The sequence below is a fragment of the Nuphar pumila genome, chromosome 1 (genome assembly GCF_984573655.1).
Source record: "Nuphar pumila chromosome 1, dmNupPumi1.hap1.1, whole genome shotgun sequence".
In the NCBI taxonomy this organism is placed as follows: domain Eukaryota; kingdom Viridiplantae; phylum Streptophyta; class Magnoliopsida; order Nymphaeales; family Nymphaeaceae; genus Nuphar; species Nuphar pumila.
Window position 1 is genome coordinate 62,834,309 of NC_143249.1, and position 26,054 is coordinate 62,860,362.

The following is a 26,054-nucleotide window of genomic DNA, read 5'->3' on the forward strand; positions in this document are numbered from 1 at the left end:
GACACGGGTGCGGCACAATTTTAAAATTTTTGGACACGGGGACTCGGCAAATATATATATATATATATATATATATATATATATATATATATATATATATATATATATATATATATATATATATATATATATATATATATATATATATATATATATATATATATATAATTTTATTTTATTTTTAAAATGCCACGTCACAGTCTGTGTGTCTGTGCACAGTCACAGACTGTGACTGTGCACAATCACAGACTGTGACTGTGCACAATCACAGACTGTGACTGTGCACAGTCACACAGTCACAGACTGTGCACTGTGCACTCTGTGTTGTGACTGTAGCACTGTACCTCTTTTTATATATATATTTTTAAATAAAAAATTGGTTTTTTAGGGACATTTTTGGACTCGGTCAAAGTTGACCGAGTCCAAAATGTGGACGGACTCGGCCTGGACTCGTTGACCGAGTCCGACTCGGCGTTGACCGAGTCCGAAGCCGCACCCGAGTCCGCACCCGTGTCGGGGCGTGTCGACTCGGGTGCGGCACCTCCTTAGCCGAGTCCGTGTGACATAGATATATATATATATATATATATATATATATATATATATATATATATATATATATATATATATATAGTCTATATGTATGAATGTATGGTAGCTATTAAGGTCCATGACATTTAGGCCCAACTTACTTTTTACCATTTTTTATTTTATATGGTTGTCCTCAAAGATGAAAGTGATGAGTTGTGGAGCTTGATTCATTGTTTTTGCCCTTGCAGGAAGGGGGTCCGAGGGCTCCCCCCGGCGCGAAAATCCAAAAAAAAAATGAACAAAAATGACCCTGAGTGCGGTCAACGCACCCAGGGTCGGGTTGACCACACCCGGTGCCGCACCCGAGTCGCATCGACGCGGGTGCAGCACCCTGCTAACTCGACGCGGGTGCAGCACCCTGCTAGCCGAATCCCTGTGACATAGGTTTGGACGTTGTTTGTTCATGGGTCTGGATCTGTACCCCTGGACCCGATGACCTTATGCAACATTTATGTAACGTCTTTTATATTACTGTTATTATTGGGTCTGTCAAGACCCGATCCAAATTGCAACATATATAATATGAAATATAGGGCACGACGGTGTGTAGGGGATTATTTTTCAGCTGCTGCCGCCCCTTGCTCAACGCATCTTCTCCTTCTTTGTTGACAATAAGTTGAAACACACATTCTCACATAATCTTCCATAAATGTCAAGATGCAACTGAACCTTTTCCATTGATCAGAACAAACTTCCTTTAGATTAACCTGGGTTTTTAACACCCAGCATAATTTTTTAAAGTATCTCTTTATCCTCAAAATGATCGAAACCCACCGGGAAGAAGGACAAAAGCTAATTATAGGATGGATTTAGCAACAAGTTTAAAGAAGACTTCCGGTGTTTCCAATTAACCTATATATGTATGTGTGTGTGCCAGAAATACAGTGAGGTTCTAAACCATGATATCATAATTCTTCGCATGGACTTAGCCACTAAATGTTGGATCTAACCATACAAAGGTGTTAAGCATGATATATTTATCAAGGCAGTAGGTTTAAATGTTTAATCACCTCCAGTACATAAGATTCAACCTTCACAATAGTGAAAAATCGACTGTTGACCATTCATGAAGATGAGCATGGTTTAAAAATGATGACTGAAAACATTATGTTGGAGTCAACTTTAACACATGAAAATAGTAAATAGTATTAGAAATCAGACCTGGGTTGAGCCTCGAACACGTTAACCAAGAAAAGAAGAGAGAAGAAGAATTAGGGTTGCAGCTTTCCCACGTTGAATCTCTTTTCTTAATGTGGGTTTCATTGGTTACAAATACTTATAGTACAGCCAATTTTACATTAGGACAATAATACCCTGAAACAAATAAAACATACAAGACAGTGGAAAAAGGTAATACGGTCCAACACACATAAAAAGGAAAATACAAATATCGGACCAGATCTGGTCAAGAATCATCACGTTCCAACAGCCTCCCTCAAGTTGTGCAAGTCTATCACCATGGACAACTTCGATTTGAGTAACCAAAACCTGCGCTTTGACAGCCGTTTTGTAAATAGATCTGCAATCTAAAACTCAGTGTTAACGAACTTTGCTTCTAGTTCTCCATCCTCAATTTTGCTTCTGATGAAATATTGATCAACCTCAATATGTTTTGTGCGACCATAATAGACATGATTTAAAGATATCTTTATTGCACTCTGATTGTCGCAAAATATAGTGAACTTGGGAATCCTTTATCCCACATCATTCAGCAAATATCTAATCCAACCCAATTCTGACGCAGCTGCTGCCATGAATCTATATTCTGCCTCTGTGCTAGATCTTGCCATAACCTTTTGTTTCTAATTGGACCAAGAAACAAGATTACCATTAATGTATATACAATAACCAGAAACCAACATGCGCTCGTCTGGATCTCTTTCCCAATCAGCATCAAAAAAGGCCTTAACAACTAACATACCTTTATCCTCACGTTTTCGGTATTTTAAACCATCACCCAGGGTTCCTTTACGATATATCTCAGAATTCGCTTTGCAGCTTGCATATGGACATTTTTAGGCTCATGCATGAATTGTGATACTTGATTCACAACATAAACAACATCTGGTCTAGTGAAAGTCAAATATTGTAAACTAACAACAATGCTTCTGAATTCAACAGGATTCTGGTATGGCTCACCATCAAACATGATAAGTTTATGATGAATTGGACAAGGAGTTAGCAATGGTTTACACTCAGTCATACCTTTTTTCTTCAACGGATCAATAGTGTGAAATGAAATGGGGATCTTCGAAACACGAGCTTTGATTAACAAGAGCAAGTGTCAAGAATGACACTAAAGCATAACCCTTAAAAAGGGTATAACTGGAAACAAAATAAAAATAAAAATGTATTCTTTATTGATATGAAAAACCAATTGCTTAAGAAGCATTGGAGTGAAATACAAGAGGGGCTGCACCCCTTTATATACACAGCTGAAAGAGGACTCAATAGAGCTGTTGGGCACAGTCCAACAGCTCTATTTAGAGCTGTTGGAATGTGTCAGTCCAACAGCTCTATTAAGAGCTGTTGGACTGTGTCAGTCCAACAGCTCTATTGCTAGTCAAGTCTGGACAGGACTTGACTAGCAACAGTCATTCTAGTTCAAACTGAACTAGATGACATAAAGACAAAAAATAAAAATAAAGGAAAAAAAATACAGAAAAGAAAGAAATTAAAAATGTATTTATATATATAATAATATAATATTATTATATATACATATATGTACAGTTTTACATTTTAACACTCCCCCTCAAACTTACGGTACAATGAGCGAAAGTTTGTCTAAGAGAAAGTGAAATCGGGGAGCAGCGAGAGGCTTTGTAAAGAGGTCTGCTAACTGATATTCTGAAGTGACATATGGCAGATCAATTATCCCGTGTAGATATTCCTCTCTGACGTAGTGACAATCCATTTCGATGTGTTTGGTGCGTTCGTGGAATGTTCTGTTACTGGCAATGTAGATCGCACTTTTGTTGTCACAACACATTTGTGAAGCCTTTGTTGCTTCAACTCCCATGTCAGCAAGCAGTCGTCGGAGCCAAACTACTTCCATGGTCGTGGTTGCCATGGCTCTGTATTCAGCTTCGGTGGATGAGAGAGATACCTTCTGCTGCTTTTTACACCTCCACGAGATTAATGATTCCCCTAAAAAGACACAAAAGCCAGTGGTTGAGTGTCTGTTATTGGGATCACCTCCCCAATCAGCATCAGTATATGCAATTAAATCAAGAGAAGAGGAGGAAGATAAGAAAAGTCCTCGTGAAAGAGAGGACTTGATGTATCTGATAATACGCATGACTGCTCCCATATGAACAGAAGTAGGAGCATGTTGAAATTGACTTGCTGTATGAACAGCATGTGCTATATCTGGTCTGGTAATGGATAGATAGGAAAGTGCCCCGACAAGCTGTCTGTAAGGAGTAGGGTCTGCAAGAAGTTCTCCATCATCAATCTTCATTTTAACATTAACAACTTCTGGAGTGTCAACTTTCTTATCATCAGTAATACCAGACCTGAAAACAATATCAAAAGCAAATTTAGTCTGAGATAATAAATATCCTCTAGGAGAATAAGCAACTTCAATGCCTAAAAAATATCTCAACAAGCCCAAATCAGTCATTTCAAAATGAGATTTAAGAAGTGTTTTGATTGTTTCAACTCCCTGTTTATCGCTTCCGGTGATGATCATATCATCCACATAAAGAAGAAGCACAATGATTTATGCATCAGAATTCTTAATAAACAAAGCAGTGTCAGTTAAACAGAATTGAAAACCAATATCAATCATAACACGACTAAACCTATCATACCAAGCTTTTGGTGCTTGTTTAAGTCCATAAAGAGCTTTTTCTAAGCGAAGGACTTTACCCTTAGGAATACTTAGACCAGGAGGGGGTTCCATATATACTTCTTCAACTAGCTTTCCATTTAAAAAAGCATTTTTGACATCCATTTGAAAAATAGACCATTTTTTGATAGAAGCTAAGGCAATTAAGGTTCGGACAGTAGTCATACGAGCCACCGGAGCAAAGGTTTCTTCATAATCAATCCCATATTCTTGGGCATAGCCTTTGGCTACTAAACGGGCTTTATATCTTTCAAGAGTACCATCACTCTTGGTTTTAATTTTATAAACCCATCGACATCCTATAGTTTTCTTCCCTGGAGGAAGATCTTGAATATTCCATGTAGAAGCCTTTTCAAGTGCATCTAATTCAACTTGCATGGCTTCTATCCATTTGATATCATTTTTTGCTTGAAAATATGTGGATGGTTCTTCATATGAGTGAATTAATGCAATAACTGCCCTATATGTGGGTGAGAAAGACTCGTATGATACAAACTTTTCTGGAGGCCTCGAGATTCGGGATGATTGTCTAGTTGGAATGTTAGAATATTTCTCAAGTGCACATGGAGTATTAGACTCTTGTCGCCTGGAATATTGAATACTAGTATCTCTATGAACTTCTTCATTTTCAACATTAAGATCAATAATTCTTGGATCATCATCAAAGTTACAATCAAGGTCATATTCATCAGATGTTGATGTTAGATCTAGCAAAAAGGAGTACTCAGTGACGTCTTTTAATTTTCTAAAATCAAAGAAGCTCTCCTTTTCAAGAAAGGAAACATTTCTAGACACATATAGTTTATTATTTTTGAAGTCAAAACATCTATAACCTTTCTGGTTTTCAGCATATCCTAAAAAGGCACAGGGAATCGCACGAGGGGAAAGTTTATCATTTTTGTTAGTAAATATGAAACATTTGCACCCAAATATTCTTAATCTAGAGTAGTCTGGAGAAATGTTCATAAGTTTTTCAATGGGAGTGATATTTTGTAACGAAGAAGATGGCATCCTATTAATGAGATAGGTGGCAGTTAAGGCAGCTTCTGCCCAAAAGTCTTTAGAGACTTGATTTGCTATTAATAAAGTTCTAGTGGTTTCTATAATATGGCGATGTTTTCGTTCTGCCAGTCCATTTTGTTGAGGTGTATAAGGACAAGATCTTTGATGTGTGATGCCATGCAATTTAAGATAATTTTGAAAATCTGTGGATAAAAACTCTCCCCCTGAATCTGTGCGAAAAATAGTAATATCATTTTGAAATTTGTTTTTAACCATATTATGAAAAGTTTGAAAGTATGAAAATACTTCAGACTTATGTTTGAGAAAGTACATCCACGTATGTCGGGAGAAATCATCGACAAAAATAACATAGTAAACAAATCCTCCTTTAGAAATTACTGGTGCAGGACCCCAAACATCCGAGTGTATTAATTCAAGTGGTCTTGAAGAGAAAAAGGTTCTGTTCTGAAATGGTAATCTTTTCATTTTGCCGAGAATACAATCTTTACAATCAAATGATTCAGAGTTACAAAATTTTCCTAGATTTGGAAAATGTTGGATTTTGGCTATATGTGGGTGACCAAGTCTCTTATGCCACAGTTCCAACTCTATTTTTTGAATATTATAACAAAAAGCTTTCTTCGGCATTTCCAAAAAATCCATGTAATAGAGTCCTCCTTCTCTATGGCCTTCCCCAATCAGCTTGCCTGACTGGCGATCCTGTACCCAACAACCATGAGAAGAAAAAGAAATATTACACCCATAATCAGAAATTTGAGATACAGATAAAAGATTTAAATTTAATTTGGGAACATGTCTAATTTCTGGAATAAAAAAAAATTTTGTTTTATAAATTTTTTCAAAATCTCTTATTCCTTCTATTTCAAGAGAAGTCCCATCAGCAGTAAAGACCTTTGACACACTTGTTTTATTTTTAACACATTTGGATAGACTTTGATTATTTGGGGTCATATGAAAAGATGCACCAGAGTCAAGAAGCCAAGAAATTTTACCTAAATCAGAAAAAGATGAGGCTGCTGCGCCGGTTGAAGCTTCAGATGAGGAAGAGGCACCTTTGATGAGAGGCTGAAGGATCTCCATTAGTTGGGCCAGGGAAACTGGTGCATCCTGATCTTTAGGCTCCGATCCAGCAATTGCAGCTCTTTTTTCTCTCAGCTCCTTAAGTTTGGGACATTGTGGCCTGTAGTGTCCCGGTTCATGACAGTGATGACAAATAACTTTCTTCTTATCATAGTCACCATTTTGTCGGTTAAAGTGAGGAGGCCTATATGATCGAACATGATTCCCTGGTCTAGACACGGCTAAAACGGAATCATCTTCAATTTTTAAAGAACCTTTCCGGAGACGATTTTCTTCCATTGTTAACTCTTCAATAGTTTCCACAATAGAAGGAATTTTTCCCCGGTGAAGTAGGGCCGATTTAGTGGTTTCAAATTCCGGCCTTAATCCAGTGATAAACTGGTAAAAATGTTCAACATCGAGTTGTTTCTGACGAAGCTCGATGTCTTCGGCACAATGCCACTTTGGTTCTAAAAGGGAAAGTTCTTCCCAAAGTTCGGACAACCCATTATAATATTCACGAATAGTTTTGTCTCCTTGTGTCGTCATTCGAACTTTTTCTTGGAGGTTGCACACGTGTGCAATATCTTTAAGGGAATACATATTCTTAAGGTATTCCCATGCCTTATCGGCATGATCAAATTTGGCAAGACTTGAGCATTTTTTAATGTCAACGCTATTGATAAGCCATGACATTATCTTCGCATGAGATATTCTCCATTCTTTCCATTTCTTCTCGTATGAGGCAATAGCCTTGATTTTCTCTTCTTCCGATAGAGGGACGTCTTTATCTCCCTCCTTTTTAGTAAGAGATAGCTTAGGTTCCGAATCGGAACCATCCACAATCCCCCATAAGCCTTTTCCCCATATATGGTGCTTCATGATTGAAGCCCATGTTACATAGTTCGTATCGCTTAGTTTCATAGGCATGATGGTGACTTTATCATTGTCATCCATCGATTACAAGGAGAGAAAGAATAGGGATAGAAGAGAAACAAGAAGGAAAATGAGAAAGAAAAAAAAAAAAAAACAATACAACAAGATGTGAAATCTTCTCCAATGAAGTGATAAAACACTTCTCTTCAAGTGGCGAACACTTTTGCAAACGGGCACGGAAACCGAGGCAGCTTTTCCTCAAGATTTAGTACTTCCGCGGCTCTGATACCATGAAATGAAATGGGGATCTTCGAAACACGAGCTTTGATTAACAAGAGCAAGTGTCAAGAATGACACTAAAGCATAACCCTTAAAAAGGGTATAACTGGAAACAAAATAAAAATAAAAATGTATTCTTTATTGATATGAAAAACCAATTGCTTAAGAAGCATTGGAGTGAAATACAAGAGGGGCTGCACCCCTTTATATACACAGCTGAAAGAGGACTCAATAGAGCTGTTGGGCACAGTCCAACAGCTCTATTTAGAGCTGTTGGAATGTGTCAGTCCAACAGCTCTATTGCTAGTCAAGTCTGGACAGGACTTGACTAGCAACAGTCATTCTAGTTCAAACTGAACTAGATGACATAAAGACAAAAAATAAAAATAAAGGAAAAAAAATACAGAAAAGAAAGAAATTAAAAATGTATTTATATATATAATAATATAATATTATTATATATACATATATGTACAGTTTTACATTTTAACATAGTGTACTTATGCTGAGTCATAATTAATTCATTCTCCTTTCTATCGACTTCAACACCAAGAAAATATTTCAGCGCCCCTAAATCTTTCATTTTGAACCTTTTGTTTAGGAAATCTTTCACCGATTGGATATGTGAATCTGAATTAGCTGTGACAATTATGTCATCTACATATATGAGAAGAATAGTAATGAAGTCCTTTGAATAGAGAATGATCCAAATGTGACCAACAAAAACTATGTTTTTGAATCTCAGAAGAAAAACTTTCAAACCAAGAATGAGATGCTTGTTTGAGCCCATAAATTGCTTTCTTCAACTTACATACATATTTCTTAGCATCATTCTCAGCATACCCTGACGGTTGCTCCATATATACTTCTTCCTTGAGCTCCTCATATAGAAAGGCATTCTTTACATCGAGTTGACTTGGAGACCATCCATGATTTACAGCTAGGGATAAAATTATCTGAATTGTTTCCATTTTAACAACTAGGTTGAATGTTTCTTTATAATCAAGACTACATTCCTGTGTAAAACCTTTTGCCACTAAGTGAGCCTTGTCTCTCTCAATGCTTTCAAAGTGGACGTTTCACTATATCCCAAGTCCCACATTCATGTAATGCATTCATTTCTTCATTCATTGCCTCTATCCATCGCCTATTTTGATAAGCTTCAATGAATGATCTAGGTCCGGCTTGCTTTTGAATTTTGGTCAAGAAAATCTAGTGATCTATACTGAAGTTTTCATAACTTACCCACCTTTGAATTGGATTTCGAACCCAGGTAAACTTTTTTTCAGTTATTTAACAAGCTACACATGCTGAACACAATCATATATATAAAAATACTCTTCTTTGGAATCAACCAAAACAGTCAATCCGCATAAACAATCAAACTTTTACAATATCTTCCAAATACAAGCTGCACAAATTCGAATTTAGATCTTCCCTAATGTTTGGTTCTTTGTTTATGAATCAATAAGATGTCTTAACAATGATAATATGCAGAATATGACAGAAAAACGGTGAAACAACAAGATCCAAGCACGTTACAGTATAATCACAAGTACAAGTAATCACGAAAATTCAAATTCCTAATAACCCATTTTTATAAAATCCACCAAAAATTGCAGATCGCATATAAAATTATCATATGTTTACTATGGTTGTCTTTACCTATCAAGAATATAACCCAATAAACCGATCTTTAAAATAATGAGTATAAAAATAATTAAAATTCTTCTACTGAATCTTGTTCTGACAGAGTTATAACCCAGATTCTGTAAACTGCAGAATTTTTTATCAGATTGATGATTTTCTTGAGATTTATAGAAAATGTTTTTGACAAAACCCTTTTTACACAGTCTTTTATTATATGTTCGATTTCACCCAAATTTTTTATAAATTATTCGAAGTGATTTTGTTTGGGCTTTCATACCTTTCAAAAAGATAGGTCTTCCTCGATACGAATCCAAATCAGGTAACACAAGATGTTAAAATTAAGCCCAAGATGTGTAGATTAACCCAGTATTTTTATTTGGATTCTTCGTACTGATATTTTAGGAGATACAGAATTATTTTCGAAACTGATTAGGAAAAATATATCAATCATCTCAAACAAAAGTTTCTCAGAAAACGTTTTTGCTAAAAACTTTCTTAAGGCCATAAAAGCTTTGAAATCTCAGTATTTTAGATTCAATCAGATCTCAAAAGTGCTAACTTATGAATATCCCTAAAAAGAAAATATATTATGGCTTAATCTAACCCGAATCAACAAAGAAACCCTATTTAGATATGCCTTTCAAAAACGTTTTGATGAAAACCCCATGATTCGTGTCTTTCAAATCCACATAAGCAATTTTCTCACAAAAGAAAACATGTATGACTAATCTAATAAGGCAAATACACAACTGAGATAATATATTATACATATATGAATGCTTGGTGTATGTACAAAGCATATACTACGTAAATCTTACCTAAAAAATCGATAGATTCGCTAAACCGAAAGAAAATCGGGTGATTCGATCTCTTCACCACCACCACCACCACCAAAGGTTTTGCAAGTTTAAAGGCTGCTCACCACCACTCCAGACCTCCTAGACATGAATAGGAGAAGAGGAAGAAGAAGAAGAAGCAAGAAAGGAAAAGAGAAGAGAGGGAATATTATTTCTCTTCTTTTTTTCAATTAAAACTAGATGAGATTTTAAACCACATGGACTCTTGGATCCAAATGGGACCTACATAAGACGTCCCACATGAGGGTCCAATCCATTGCTATTGGACCCAATTAATATTTTAAATTAGATTCAATTCAAATATTACCTCAAATTCATATTGAGTCCAAATGTTAGGATTTAGATTCAAATCTAATGTCTATAATCTAAAATCATTTACTTTCTCGTTTATTCCACATACTTTACATTTTATAATTATTCATGCAATGTTCTTTGTAACTTGAGACGGAAATTAATAATTAGTCGAAATCAAGAAAATCAAAAATTCGCACTAGTCATAGATGCACCAAGAATTCATCATTTATTCACTTTAATTGCCAAAGAAAAATCTCGGGTTTTACATCCTACCGCTCTTAAAATGAATTTTGTCCCCGAAAATCGATATAAGGGTGACTCAAAACAAATGGGGATATTTTTCCAACATACTAGCTTCAGGCTCCCAAGTGCACACTTCGATACCATGATGCTGCCACCATACTTTAACGTTCTGATATCAGCTCGTGGAGAGTTGTGACAACTTTGATTTTCATAAGGTTGTTGATCTTGCTATTCAGTTTCCATTTGATTTAATCTTGACCTTCTTTGGTATACCATATCATCTTTATATCTACCTGGATGTGCCTCCACATTCCCATGATCTGTACTTGAGGTGACACCATCAATATTGACTGGATTATCACTAACATCTCCTGTACTGTGCTGAGTTGAATCAGGTGATATAAAGTCTTCAAGTATTCGATCACCATTGGCAAAAAGATCATTGCTCAACGAGGGACCGTAGCATTCTTTCTCTTGAATATCACTTTCAAGGTTTCTAGCAATGGCTGAAATGATAATTCATCAAAAACAACATTTCTAGAAACACGAATGCACTTTTTATTGATATCAAAACACATGTAACCTTTGTGATAATCAGAATATCCAATAAATTTACAAATGTTAGCCTTTGGGTCAAATTTGTTTCTGAGACTATCATCAATATGAATATAACAAGTGCAGCCATAAGCTCAAAAATAGTTATAATCAGGACGCTTTCCATATAAGACATAGAATGGAGATTCGAAGTCAAGTAGTTTCATGGGAAGACAATTTATAACATATATTATTGAATGAAAGGCCTTTGTCCATAACCAAAAAAGAACCTTTCCTTCAAGCATCATTGTCAAAGCACTCTCAAGTATATGATGATGTTTTCTCTCAGCGATCCCATTTTATTGGGGGGTATAAGGGCATGAAACCCTTCGTGTAATTCCGTTATGTTGGAGATAGTCTACAAATTCCTTCGATGAATAGTCGCCACCTCCATCACTTTGGAAGTTAACAATAGAAGCAGTAAATTGATTTTTGACCATGATATGGAACTTACAAAATATTTGGAATACTTCAAGTTTACGTTTCATGAAATAGATCCACGTGGAGTAACAGTCAATGAAGGTAGCATAATATCGACGGCCAGAAGAAGAACTAACAGGAGCCGGCCCCCAAACATCAAAATAAACAATCTCAAACAATTTATAGGCTCTTTTATTAAGAATATTAAAAGGTAAAAGATGACTTTTTGACAATTGACAACTAGGACAAAGAGAATCAATAATTTCAAAACTAAGACTTTGTTTAGGAATTAAACTGTTTGAAACTAACTTTTCAATAAAAGGATGACTACAATCAGCTAACCTACTATGCCAAACATTTGGCTTATTTTCTTTTGATAAGAAACAAGATTCAGAAAGTCTTCATTGCAGGGGCAGTCAATACTTGAAAAGTTCTCTGAAGATGTACATGTTACCAACACGTTCTCCCTCAGTGAACGTCTTCTTCATGTGAAGATCCTAGATATATACAGAAGGAATAAAAATAACACAAAGATTAGAATCATCGACAAGTTTGAAAACAGAAACAAGGTTCTTTGTAATGTTGGGAACTAATAAAACATTAGATAAATTAAGAGTATAAGAATGGAAAAGAGGTATGGAAGAATTTCCAATATATGATATTGGATGGCGAGTACCATCTGTAATTATACTAGATTGACCCTCATCTCTTGTGATATGGCTAGAGGCTCCAGAATCAATACCAAACTCCTTGATCATTCTGCTTCAAATTCAACCCTGACAAAAGTAAATTTGAATCAGGTTTTGATTGTGATGACTGACCTTCCAGTCCTTGACTCACTCATTGTCTTGTTTTGTTTCAACCAAGAAACTGATTATTTTGATTGTTGTACCAGCAGTGAGCTTTAATATATCCAGGCCTTTTACAGAGGAAACAGGTGGGTGGACCACATCCCTAGGGTAACAAGCCACGACTACCCTGGGTCCTGCAAAAATGGTACATTAGGAAGAGATAACAAACTACGACCTCCATTGCCTCCCTGGTTTCCTGCACGACCATGACCTCTATTTCCTCACCATCCTCTTCCACGATTGACATTAGTAGAGAAGACTTCATAAGATTTTGTATTACCATTCTCATCCATCATCATCTTCAGGGTATTCTCATATCCAAGAAGCTTGGCATTTGTAACATCCAACTTGGGTAACTCATCATGCCCTTGCAAAGTAGTGGAGATGATATGATATTCTAGTCCAAGGCCAATAAGAAGTTCCACAATCTCTTTTTCAGGTATGTCTGCACCCACTAACACAAGTTGGTCTGTAATATGTTTCATCTTGTTGAAGTATTACATAATGCTTATTGTTCCTTTCTTCAGGCCATGAAACTGTCCTCTGAGATTCATGATGTGTGCCTCGGAAATTTGAGAATACATATGGGCAAGGTGCGTCCATAACTATCCAGTAGTGCAGTCATCTAGAATTCCCAAAAGTACCTCTTGCGACAATGTTGATGTAATGTATGCGACAAGGGCTTGATCCCTTTTCATCCACATAATATATTTTGTATACCGAATAGTAGTGGTAGACACCACAGCCCCTTTTTCATCTTTTTGTTCCTAGATCACGTTTTGAGATGGGATCGAACTTGTTCCATCAGGTGACCTAAAAGATCATGACTCCAAATGAAGGGAATTATTTGGGGTTTCCACGTGAGAAAATTAGAATTTGTTAACTCTTCAGACACAAGTTGCCCAAGGAAATTGGCAGATAAAAGATTAGAAGTGGAATCCATGAGTGAAGAATACAAGGAAATAAAACAAGATCAAAGAATGCAACAGGAATTTCAATATGTTGATGTCAGATCAAACAGTTTTTTTTCTTTTTTATTTATTTCGTCCGATCTGATCAAAAATAAGGAACGATTCCTGAATCTAATTCAGGTCTGATTGTTGACAGTTCTGAATCAGTTTTCTTCAACAAAAAATCATAAATTTTAATTCAGATATGATCAATAACGAATACCGATCTTGAATCTTGATTCAGATCTTACCATTGTCAGATCTGATCAACCACAAATGTCGATCTTTGAAGAAAGAGGAGGAAGAAGAAACCAAGAAAAGAAGAAAGGAAGAAATAAGATCTGAGAAGAAATAAGAAGAGGAACCGACAGGAAGAAATAAAAGGAGAAGAGGGAGAGACAGAGAGATCAAATGATCGATTTAGTTATCTTTGACGAAGCAATAGCGATCCCGATCAAGTAAGCTCTGATACCATATTAGAAATCAGATCTAGGTTGAGCCTCCAACACGTTAACCAAGAAAAGAAGAGATAAGAAGAATTAGAGTTGCATCTTTCCCACGTTGAATCTCTTTTCTTAACGTGGCTTCCATTGGTTACAAATACTTATAGTACAATCAATTTTATATTAGGACAATAATACCCTTAAACAAATAAAACATACAAGAGTGGAAAAGGGTAATACGGTCCAGCACACATAGAAAGGAAAATACAAATATCGGACCAGATCTGGTGCAGAATCATCACTTTCCAACAAATAGACCATGCTAAACATGATCCAAAGGTTAGCTTTCAGTTTTGGAGATTAGATCAATATAAATTAAGGTTGTGTTTGGGAGCCGGTTTTGGTAAAGCGTTAACGGGGATTTACGGGATCCCCTCCCACCTCTGCCGCTTGGGATGCCATATTTGGAAAATACAAGGAGATGGGAGGGAATTTGGGTTGCCCAAATCCCCTCCCATCTCCGGATTTTGAGGATGTTGTGAAATCCATCCCCATCTCCGCTTTGGATGCCCTTTCATTGCCTTTCATGATGCCTACCCACCCCATTCACAGGGATGATTGAGCTTGACATCTTAGAATTGTGGTGGCTCCTCCTTTTCCAGCCACTTTTTCCACCACCATAACCAGAAAAATATATATGCTTTTCTTACTCTTTATAAGCATTTTCCGGTGATAGGGTTGCAATAAAACAGTATACATTAGGGATTTGAGATTTTTCTGCCATACCATGGCTGGTAACCCTTCTCACCCATCTGTCTGTTCTTCCATTTTACTAAACAATTTCCCCATGCAGTTGCCTGAAAAAAGATAAGATAGGGATGATGCCGATGTACGATGATGGTGGTTGCCAACCCCTAGTATTTTCCATTCTCTGTTTCTACAACTCCTCCATTGCAGAGAGCCAAATTCATAGGAAAACCAAAATGTCGAGCAAAAATGGCAGTTTCACTATCCATTAACTCCTTCATCTCCCTCTTCTTGTGCCTCCATCAACTCCCCCTCCCCAGCTTCCCTCTGGAAGCTCATCTTTGGAATCAGCAGTGCCGGAAATGGGAGACCCCTGCTCTGTTGCCTTTGCCTGTAGAAGCTCTTCCCTTCTTTGGCCTGTTTGCACCGTTGTCGTCTCACCGAAAAAGAGGAGATGATGACGATGATGGTCTTGGTAGTCGGTGACCAAGGCTGATGATCGTGGTGTATGATGAACATACTCGACTATGTCACATGGGTGCGGGTACATGGCAATATATATATATATATATATATATATATATATATATATATATATATATATATATATATATATATATATATATATACAAAGAGAGAGAGTTTGGGTCTGAGTCTGGATTATATATGGATCCACTATATTAGTATCCATAAATAAGACATCTTATTACCCATGCATGTCATCACCCAAAACATTAACAAAGGAAGCAACTTTTCATGCTTGAATATTACCATGTTTCCACGGACCAAACCTTTTTTCCAAGGATGCAACTTTAGGATATTGGACAGATCTGGTACCAAATTCATAATTCTATGTACATTCCGAGTTCAATCTAAGTTTGGAACAGGAGTTGCTCTTTAAAATAGGGTACAGTATCAATTTTACCTAAGTCTGACCCAGATTCGACCTGTTTGAAACCCTAGCCTAGGCCTAATAGTAGCACATAACCTGAAACTGCCTAGTCTGATGGGAACATTTCAGTATATGTTTTTAAAACTTTCACCAAGTCCAAACCTAGTGAAATTTTATTTGATTGACCATTAGAATATACAGCAGATAAAGAGGGAGCTCTCTCTCTCTCTCTCTCTCTCTCTCTCTCTCTCTCTCTCTCTCTCTCTCTCTCTCTCTCTCTCTCTGCTTCTTCTTCTCCTCTTCATGTTCTTCTTTCGTCTTCTTCCTTCTCCTCCTCCTCCTCCTCCTCCTCTTCATCTTCCTCCCTACCTTTCACCGACATCAAAAAAAATGGTTTGGGATAGGGTTGGACCCTACCTGATCCAGACCAATACGTACCCATGCTAGGTCGGGTACTGGTACCATGTCGACACGGGTATGGCTGCTCAATAGCCATGTCTATGTGACATAGGTATTCGATGATGATGATGGTCATCATAATGACAATGATGATGGTAACTATTGAGCTCCCAAGTATGATTTACAAAACTATATAAGAATGTTTAAATCTTAAATGTGCAGGCATTTTAGACTCATCTTTATACCTTGAGAGACTGAATTTAAGTGAAGAAATTCCTCCCAAGAAATGCCAAAAAGATTGCCAAAATCAGTGAGGGAGTTTTATAAAAATTCAAGAATTAAAATGAAAAACAGTCGACCCCTAAGAAGCTAGTGTCGACTCCCGAAGAATTTCAAACTGCACTTCAAGTTCAAGTAAAGAAGAAAAACAAGTGTCGACTCTTCAAACAAGGTGTCGACTTCTGAGAGAAGTTCAAAAGAATCGACTTCTAAAAAGGCAATGTCGACTCCTGGACAAACCGAATGCATCTTAAATCTCTGAGACATAAAGTGTTGACTCCTGAAAATCAAGGGTCGACTCCTGAATGTAAGTCTTAAAGCAGTTCTCACCAAAATACATAGGTGTCGACACTCGAGATTTAGGTGTCGACTCCTGCGGTAGCCGAAAGTTTTCAATAGACTTCTAGTCATTGCCAACGGTCATAGTTTCAAATCTAATGGCTCTCCAACGTTTATTTTCAAAGAAGAACTATAAGAAGAAGGTCAAGAACAACTTAGATGATTGATGAACAAGAGCATGCAAAAGATCTATCAAGAAAAGCTTCAAAGACAAGAGCATTCAAATGTCCAAGAGTTTCAACGATTTCCAACAAGCAACTTTATTTGTTTTACTCATTCTTGTTGCATTATTTGTGTTATTCTTGCTTTGGGTAATTAGATTTCACTCTTAGAAATTGCTTTGAGCAAAACTTGTACAAAAAAAAGAGTGAATCATTTTATTGTTAACTTATTTGTAAATGCTCTAACGTTGAGCTTGAGTGAACCAAGGAAGTTCACGTTGTGAGTTTCACAAGGGGTGTGAAACAAGTGGTTGCTAGCATTGTGAATCTAGTGGTTTGGTTACTAGTACCGTGAAGCTAGTTGTATTGGTTGCTAGCACCGAGAAACTAGTGGTTAGTTACTAGCACCATTTAGCTAGTGGATTCGGCAAGAAGTCAAGAGGACGTAGGTCGGGTTGGGCCGAACTTCTATAAATTCTTGTGTATTATTCATTGCCTCTCCCTCCTCTAGCATTGTGGTTGTGAATCACAAAAAAATTTAAACACCAATTCACCCCCTCTGAGGTGTTTTGTCATTTATAGACTCAACAATTAGTATCAGGGCTAGGCTTATTTGTTAAGAACCTAACAGTTTGAAGAAATAGATCGAAATGGCAAATATAGTAGGAACTCCTCTAGGAGAAGTAGCTTCCTCTATCCGACCCCCGTTATTTAATGAATCGAACTACAATTATTGAAAAGTTGAATGGGTATCTTTATTTAATCCGTTGACTACGAGGTGTGGAAAATCATGAAAGATGGTTCATTCACACCTAGTGAAAAAAATGAATCGAAATGGACCGAATCTGAGTTCAAGAAACTCACCCTCAACGCCAAAGCCATGAATTTATTGTTTTGTGCATTAGATGCTAATGAATTTAACTGACTCTACTTATAAGAGTGTCAAGGACAAGCTCGAAATCACCCACGAGGGCACTACTCAAGTGAAGCAATCAAAGATAAATATGTTGGTACACGATTATGAGCTCTTCACGATGAAGACCAAAGAGTCAATCACGGATATATTTACGAGATTCACCAACATCATCAACGGACTCAAGGCACTTAGAAAGGAGTATTGAATGCCGAAAATCGTGAGCAAAGTACTTTGATCTTCTCCCAAAACTTGGAGTCCAAAAGCATCGACAATTGAGGAAGCAAAGCACGTCAACAAAATTTCTATTGATGAACTTATGGGTTCTCTAATGACTCATGAAATTTCTTTAAAGAAAGACGATAAAAAGGTCGAAGCAAAGGAGAAAAAGACCTTGGTCTTAAAGGCAAAGTCCTCAACCCAAAATGAGTCAAGTAGCGAAGAAAATCAAAGAGAAGATGAAGAGCTTGCAATGATGTCAAGGAAGTTCAAGAAATTCCTTAGACATCAAAAGAGAGGAAAAACAAATGGAAGAAAATCCATAAAGAAGTCTTCACCAAGAAAAGAGCAACCCAAAGAAGGAAGTAATTTGCTTTGAGTGCAAAAAACCGGGACACATAAGCATAGAATGTCCCTTATTGAAAAAGAACGATAAATTCAAAAAAAGGAAGAAAGGAAAGAAAGTGATGATGGTGACATAGAGTGATGAAGATGAGTCTTTATCCGAAGAAAGCGATCAAGAGAATGCAAACTTATGTCTCATGGCCAATGAAAACGACCATGAGGAGGTAAATAATCTTGATCATGATTCATTTTCTTTTCATGAACTCAATGAGACCTTCGATGAGTTTGTAGAAAATTTTGTTTTGTCTAAAAAACAAAACAAAAATATTAAGAAGGAAATTGAGTATTTGACAAATCAAAATGATAGCATTCAAAAAGAAATAAAAGATTTGTCAAAAGAAAAAGACAAATTTTGCGTTGAAAGAGAGATACTTGAAAAGAAAATTATTGATTTAAATGAATCTCTTGCAAAATTTGTTGATGTAAAAATTTGAATGCTATACTTGGCTCCCAAGTAGGAGCATTTATAAGAAGGTTTGGGATATGGTTGTAAAAATAATTTTTCAAAAACCTTCCTTACAAAGTCCAAACTAACTAGTTCTCAATCTATTACATACAATTTTTGTTGCAAAAGAAGTCATGTATTTAAAGCATGTTGGTTTAGAAAGAATGAGAACAAAACAAAGCTTATATGGATCCCCAAGGATCAAAGTCATGTTTTAGAATAACACTCATGAACCCAAGAAAATTTGGATACCAAAAGCATCTACATGAACTTGCCTTTCTTGTAAGTATGCCTTGCAGCCAAAAATGATGAATATTCTTGGATATTGGATAGTCGGTGTTCAAGCCATATGACAGAAGACAAGTCCTACTTCAACTCTCTCATAATGCAAGATGGTGGAATCGTCATCTATGGAGACAGTGGGAGAGGAAAGATCATTGGGGTAGGAACCATCGGTAATGAAAGCTTCTTAGCATTAGCCAATTATGTGATAGGTTAAAACATATTTACAAAGAATACACTTACATAAAATGTATTCTTTGTAAATAGGTAAGGACACGAAGTACATTCAAATGATTCACAATGCAAAGTAATTGACAAATCTTCTAACATTGTGAAATTTCATAAAAAATGAGTAGGAAATGTATATGTGCTTAAACTAGAAAAATTGCATGATAAAAATGTGTGTTTTATATATAATGGCTATAATGAATGTTGGCTATGGCATAGAAGATTAGGTCATGCTAGCTTTAGTGTAATTTCTAAATTAATTAAGCAAGATCTTGTAAATGGTTTGCCTAAGCTAAAAGTTGAACTAGATAAAGTATGTGATGCTTGTGCTAAAGGCAAACATGTGAAATCAACTTTCAAATCCAAAAACATTGTTTCCACCTCTAGACCACTAGAAGTTATTCATATAGATCTCTTTTGACCTAGTCGAGCTAGTAGCCTTTGAGGAAAAAGATTTGGATTTGTAATCGTGAATGATTTCTCTATATTTACATGGGTTATCCATATTGCAAGCAAAGGTGATGCTTTAAATGAATTTATCAAATTTTGTAAAGGTGTATAATTGCAAAAAGGATACTCAATTACAAATTTGAGAAGTGATCATGATAGAGAATTCGAAAACTTAGAGTTTGCTAAATTTTGTGATAAAAATGGATTCTCACATAACTTGTAAAATCCAGTTCAAAAAAAATTTGGACCCGGGTCGGATCCCACCCGAATCCAAACCTGATACCTCCCCCCCCCCCCCCTCGTGCCTATTTAAAGCACGGAGAGGGGAAGAGTTTCTCGGTTGAAACCAAAGTTACTGAAAGCACCTAGGTAAGTGGGGAAGCGCGCTTCCGAAATGCGCGGGGAAGCACCCTTTTTTAATGGGAAGTATTTTTTTTTCACTTCCTAGGTCGCTTCCGAGATGATTCCCGATTTGCTCCTAAGTAGTCCCACGCTTCCCACTTCCTAAAATTTTGAAAGTGCCTCACTTCTCGCTCCCGCTTCCCATATCGCTTCCCGCTCCCACTTCCTCAACTGGCAACCATGGTCGAAACCCTCCCCCCTCTCCCGCAACTCTCTCTCTGCTCCTCCCTTACCTCGCCAGACCCCCTCTCCCGCTCTCTTTTTCTTTCCGGTCGGCAACCTTCCGGCGAGCTCCTGTCCGACAGCCCCCTCAGCCGCAGCTCCCCCTCTTGTCTGCCGACGCCAACGTCGACGACCTCAGTCCCTTTCGCCGGCCCCCTTCAGGTAACCCCTAACCCCTCTCTTTCCCTCTCTGTCTTTTTCTTCTTCTGTTTTCTTTCTTCTTCTTTTCCTTCTCTTTTGTCGGCAGGGGTGCCTGCCGCCTGTGTCTGACTGGTAGGCAGGGGCTTTTGCCCTTACCTCTCGCTTTTCAAAGGGGCCGGCAGGGGGCGACGCCCCCGTCGCCTGTTTTTGATAGGTCGACAGGGGTTTCCAGCCCCTACCACTCTCTTGTTAAAGATGACGTGATATGGTTCTGGATTTACATCAGGTCCAGATCCATACTTTATGTTTTGTGTTTCTAATTTGCACATATGCATATATCTGTATTTTGTATTTATAATCAGGGACATTATCGTCCATAGTATCTTTGTAAAACACTGTATATAAACACAGCTTTTCTAGGTCACGATAATGACCTATTTTGTGCAGCAACCTCTTGTCTTTCTCTTCCTCTTTTGAAGGTTGACATGGCTGGAAATACAAAGTCTGACATGGTATCAGAGCAAGTTGAATCGATCCACGCTCACTAAGGTTGGCTTCATATTTCTTCTCTCCCTTCTTTTGTCCATCTTTTTCATTTTCTTCTTTTCTCTTCGGTTTTACGTCAGATCTGAATTTCAAATCTGAGCTTTCTCTATATTCTATTGTTTTCTCCATTCAGTCTAAGACAGACTGATCATATCAGATCTGGTATTGTTTTCTTTTCAGATCTATACTTGAATCACGTCAACCTGTATTTGTTCTCTCCTCTAAGCGTTCTTCTTACTCTAATTGTTTTTCTTGTTCTCACAAAACCAGATCACGTCAAAACTGATATGTTCTCTCTTCTATTATTCGGTCAAATATCCTTTCTTCTAAAATCGATTCGGTTAAATATCATTTTCTTCTAACATCATTTTCGTTATTCTCTCCTAATCTCTTCTTTATTTTTTTCTTATCCAGATTGTTGTATTTCACAACAGAAGTTCTGCATCTCATTGATGTTGGGTCGATTTTTTTTTTTTTTTACAAAAGACGTCATTTTTTTTTGAATCTCGTAATCCATTGTTATGAAATATTGGGCGTCATAAGAACCTGTGTTGTAGTTCTAGTACATAACCAGAACTAATATTTCAAAAAAAAAAGGGATACACAGCACGGGATCCATACTCCAACCGCATCGAAAAGTTTAGAATCCATAATTGAAAAATATGGATTTGTCCTCTACTCATTCTGGTCTTTCCTCTAGCTTTTTGAGTCAACTTGTATCTAAAAAACTCAACCATTTAAATTTCTTGACTTAGAAAAGACAAATAATTCCCTTCATACGAAGCCAAGATCTTTCTGGGCATCTAAATGGATCAACTCCAGCCCCGCTTCAATTTATCACCCAAAATATACAGGATGATAAAGGAGTTGTCTCATCTTGGATTATTCAAAATCCTGACTTCACGGCTTGGATGAAAAGAGACCAAGCACTAATCGCGTACATCACTTCAACTTTATCACAGGAAATACTGATTGTAATTCCAAATGATTGTTCAGCCGCTGAACTATGGAATATGTTGGCTCAAACTTATTCTCAAATGTCGAAAACAAAAGTTTTATATCTCAAGCGAGAATTTCAGCCATTAAAGAAGGGAACTATGTCTATTATGGAATATCTGAACAAGATAAAAAGCATCACAGATCAGTTGGCTCTTGTTGGATGTGCGATCTCAGAGAGAGTTAAGGTGCAGCAAGTTTTAAGCCGACTGGGAGCAGACTATCATGTTCTTGTCACGTCCCTCACATGCTTGCCTGTTTTACCCAGTTTTGAAGATTTGTGGGCTAAACTTTTACATTATGAGATCAGTTTGAAGAACCTTTCTGATGATGATGGTGGGCAACTTGACTCACAAAATGTTTTGGCTACTAGGTTGGTTTATGGACAAGGTCGTGGTGGAGGAAATAATCATCGCGAAGGTAGAGCTCGCGGACGATATGGTGGACAAGGGAGACGTGGATTGCTTCCTACCCCAAACACATCTCATAATTCTCATGCAGAAAATCCATGAAATAATGCTTTCTCTGTCATAAAAGGGGGCACATTAAAGTTGATTGTTCGTTCAACCCACAAAACAAAGGCAAGAATTCTATTATTCAGAAAAGGCAGACTGGTGGAGAGTAAATCTAGTGGAGATGATGTGCAACAACTTTTATTGGCAACTCTTTCAAAGATGACAATAACACAAAATGACCAGAGAGTATGGTATATAGACTCTGGGGCAGCCACCCATGTCACGGGAGATACAGGTAAACTCTCAAACTTATCTCCTTATTTCGATAACGGCAGTATTGTCACTGGAGATGGAACTCATCATTCCATTTCTCACATTGGGAATGCCATAATACCCTTCTTAAATTCATCCATAAAATTGTTCAATGTTCTACTTGCTCCTAATATCAAAAAGAATATTATTTTTGTTTCCAAACTTGTTGATGATACACATTCTTCTGTCGAATTTACTCTCTCTTTTGTGTATGCCAAGGACCTTCAAAAGAGAGAGACGTTCGTTAAAGGGGAGCGACGAGGAAATATGTATATCTTCAAGGAAGATCCTTTTGTTTGTGATTTTGTTCCTACCGTCTTGAAGCCTTCGTTGAAGTCTGATGAATCATCTTTTAAATGTCTTCTTAGTCTGTCTAAATGTAATAAGTCAAATATTTGGCATAGTCGACTTGGTCACTATATTTCCTCCTTTGTTGAAAAGCTTATAAGAGATAATCTTATCTCCTCATCTAGTTTGAGTCATATTTTTGATAATGAGAAATGTACAAGTTGTCAATTATGCAAGAGCCATGTTCTTCCTTTCAATTCAATTAATAAAAGAGCTTCAAGACCTTTTGAGATTATTTATTGTGATGTATGGGGTCCTGCACCTACTTGTTCTCTTTCGGGAAGTCGATACTATGTTGTTTTCATTGATAGTTATTTTCGTTATACATGGATATACTTCATGAAACATAAATCTGAAGTTCCTCAATTGTTCAGAACGTTTCATGCCTTTGTCAAAACTCAATTTTCGTCAAATATTATGAATTTTCAGTGTGACGGGGGAGGTGAGTACACTTCAAATGACTTTATTGCTTTTCTTCGAAACAATGGAATAAGTCGCAAAGTCTCTTGCTCGCAGACACCGCAACAGAATGGTGTGGCTGAACGAAAACACCGCCACACTGTTGAGAATGCGATGAGCATGTTGCATGACAGTCATATTCCTATTGAGTTATGGACAGAAGCTTTTCACTCTGCGGTTTATATTATAAATCGTTTGCCGATGGTCATTTTAGCCAATAAATCACCTTATTATACTCTTTTTGGACAGTAGCCAGATTATGATAATTTACGAGTTTTTGGCCATGTTTGCTATGCGCATGTTGACAAATCATTAAGAAATAAGTTTCAGGATAAAGCTTCTAAGTGCATATTTGTGGGATATGCGGATGATTATAATGGATATCGTTGCTACGAGCCTCTATCCAAGCATGTTAAGATCTCCAAAAATGTGGTTTTTGATGAGCAGAATTTTGAAGATGGGCATTCTTTACAAAATGCGCGTCATAGTGTTGAAGTTTATTCTCCATGGCTGAATGTCGAGTTGTTTGCTAACATCAACGAAGAGTGTTCATCTGCTTACGGTGTTGCTCCCATGCCTATTCTTGCACCAGATGAAACCTCTTGCACAACTCAAATCGAGATTGACAATTTGCCGCCCAAGGAGATTAAGAAGTTTTCAGGACCAGTCTATACGAGAAGAGCGGCAAAAAATATTCCCACTGTTACTGATGTGATTGTTGATAAACCACCTGAAAATCATTGCTTTATTAAGAGATCAGAAAGAATTTGACACCCAATTGAGAGATGGGTCAGTTATGATAATTTCACTCAGGATTTTCAGTTATTTCTGTCACAGGTTGAAAAGCAAGATGAACCTACTACCTTCTATCAGGCAGTCAAGTCACACAAGTGAATAGAAGCAATGAATGAAGAAATAGAAGCATTACATGAATGTCAAACATGGGAAGTTGTTCCCAGACCCAATGATAGAAACATTGTAGGGTCTAAGTGGGTTTATAAGATCAAGTATAAACCTGATGAGAGCATTGAACGACATAAAGCAAGACTTGTTACACGTGGTTTCACTCAAGAATATGGCCAGGATTATGATAAGACTTTTAGTCCTGTGGTTAAGATGGGGACAATTCGTATCATATTATCTCTAGTCATCCATCACAAATGGACATGGAGCCAGATGGATGTGAAAAATGCTTTCCTTCATGGGGCCCTTAAAGAAGTTTATATGGAACAACCACCTGAATATGCGGAAGGAGATCCTAAAGCGTATGTCTGCAAATTGAAGAGAGCTTTTTATAGTTTAAAACAAGCATCGCGGTCCTGGTTTGATAGTTTTTCTCTCAAAGTTCAAAATCTTGGTTTTCGCAGATGCACCCTTGATCACTCACTCTTTATCTTCAGGGACGAGCATACAATCACATTCTTATTGATTTATGTAGATGACATCATTATCACGGGCAACTCTTGCAGTCATATCCAGGAAGTCAAGGAATTCTTGAGTCAGAATTTTAAAATGAAGGATCTTAGAGAACTGAGGTACTTCCTTGGAATAGAAGTTGACAAGAAAGACAATGTGTTGACCCTAACACAACATAAATATACCCTTGACTTGTTAAGTAGAGCAGGGATGAAAGATTGCAAGCCTTTAGCTAATCCGAGAGTTTTACAACAGAAGTTGAGCTCCCATGATGGAGACTTATAATAAGATCCCACCAGATACCGAAGTATAGTCGAAATGCTCCAGTACCTTACCTTCACTAGACCTGACATTGTCTATTTTGTAAATCAAGTGTCTCAATTTATACATGAACCTCGAACTGGGCACATGGATGCAGTTAAATGGATATTGAGATACTTAAAGGGTACGGTAGGAGATGAACTTGTTTACAAGAGGAATCTTATAGTTAATGGGGCTCATAAAATCTTTATCTATACAGATGCGGATTGGGCAGGAGATCCAGATGAGAGAATGTCAGTTTCAAGCTATTGTATATTTCTTGGCAGCAACATTGTGTCTTGAAGTAGTAGAAAACAGAAGGTTGTTGCCAAATCTAGTATTGAGGTTGAATATTGTTCCATGGCAGCGGCCACAGCAGAAGCTACATGGGCTAGACACTTACTAACATAATTGGGAGAATCTATCTCAAGATCATTATTACCTTGTGACAATCAAAAGTGCGATAAATATTCCTTTTAATCTCATTCATCATAGTCGCACTAAACATATCGAGATAGATCAACATTTTGTCAAGCAAAAGGTTGAAGAGAAAGAAATTGAGTCATACTTTGTTCGCACTGAAGATCAAGTGGCTGATATGTTTACAAAGGGGATGACCAAATATACTTTTTGGTTCTTAAAAGGCAAGTTGTCCATGATTCAAGATCATGCACAACTTGACGAAGGTTGTTAAAGATCCATACTTTATGTTTTG

The 26,054-nt window shown here is 37.1% G+C and overlaps 1 protein-coding gene across 2 annotated transcripts in view; it reads right to left on the reverse strand.

The window, feature by feature from the left end:
* LOC149848972 (chaperone protein dnaJ 16-like) overlaps positions 1–26,054 on the reverse strand; it is a 73,479-nt gene that overhangs the window by 16,492 nt on the left and 30,933 nt on the right. The window contains exon 10 of one of the 2 annotated variants that reach the window (XM_090013017.1): positions 12,038–12,236. The exons of the other annotated variant lie outside the window; for it this stretch is intronic. Within the exon in view, the coding sequence (XP_089869143.1) occupies positions 12,156–12,236 (81 nt within the window). The 3' untranslated portion in view covers positions 12,038–12,155. Of the gene's footprint in view, positions 1–12,037; positions 12,237–26,054 lie in introns of those variants that run through there. 2 annotated transcript variants of the gene reach the window in all.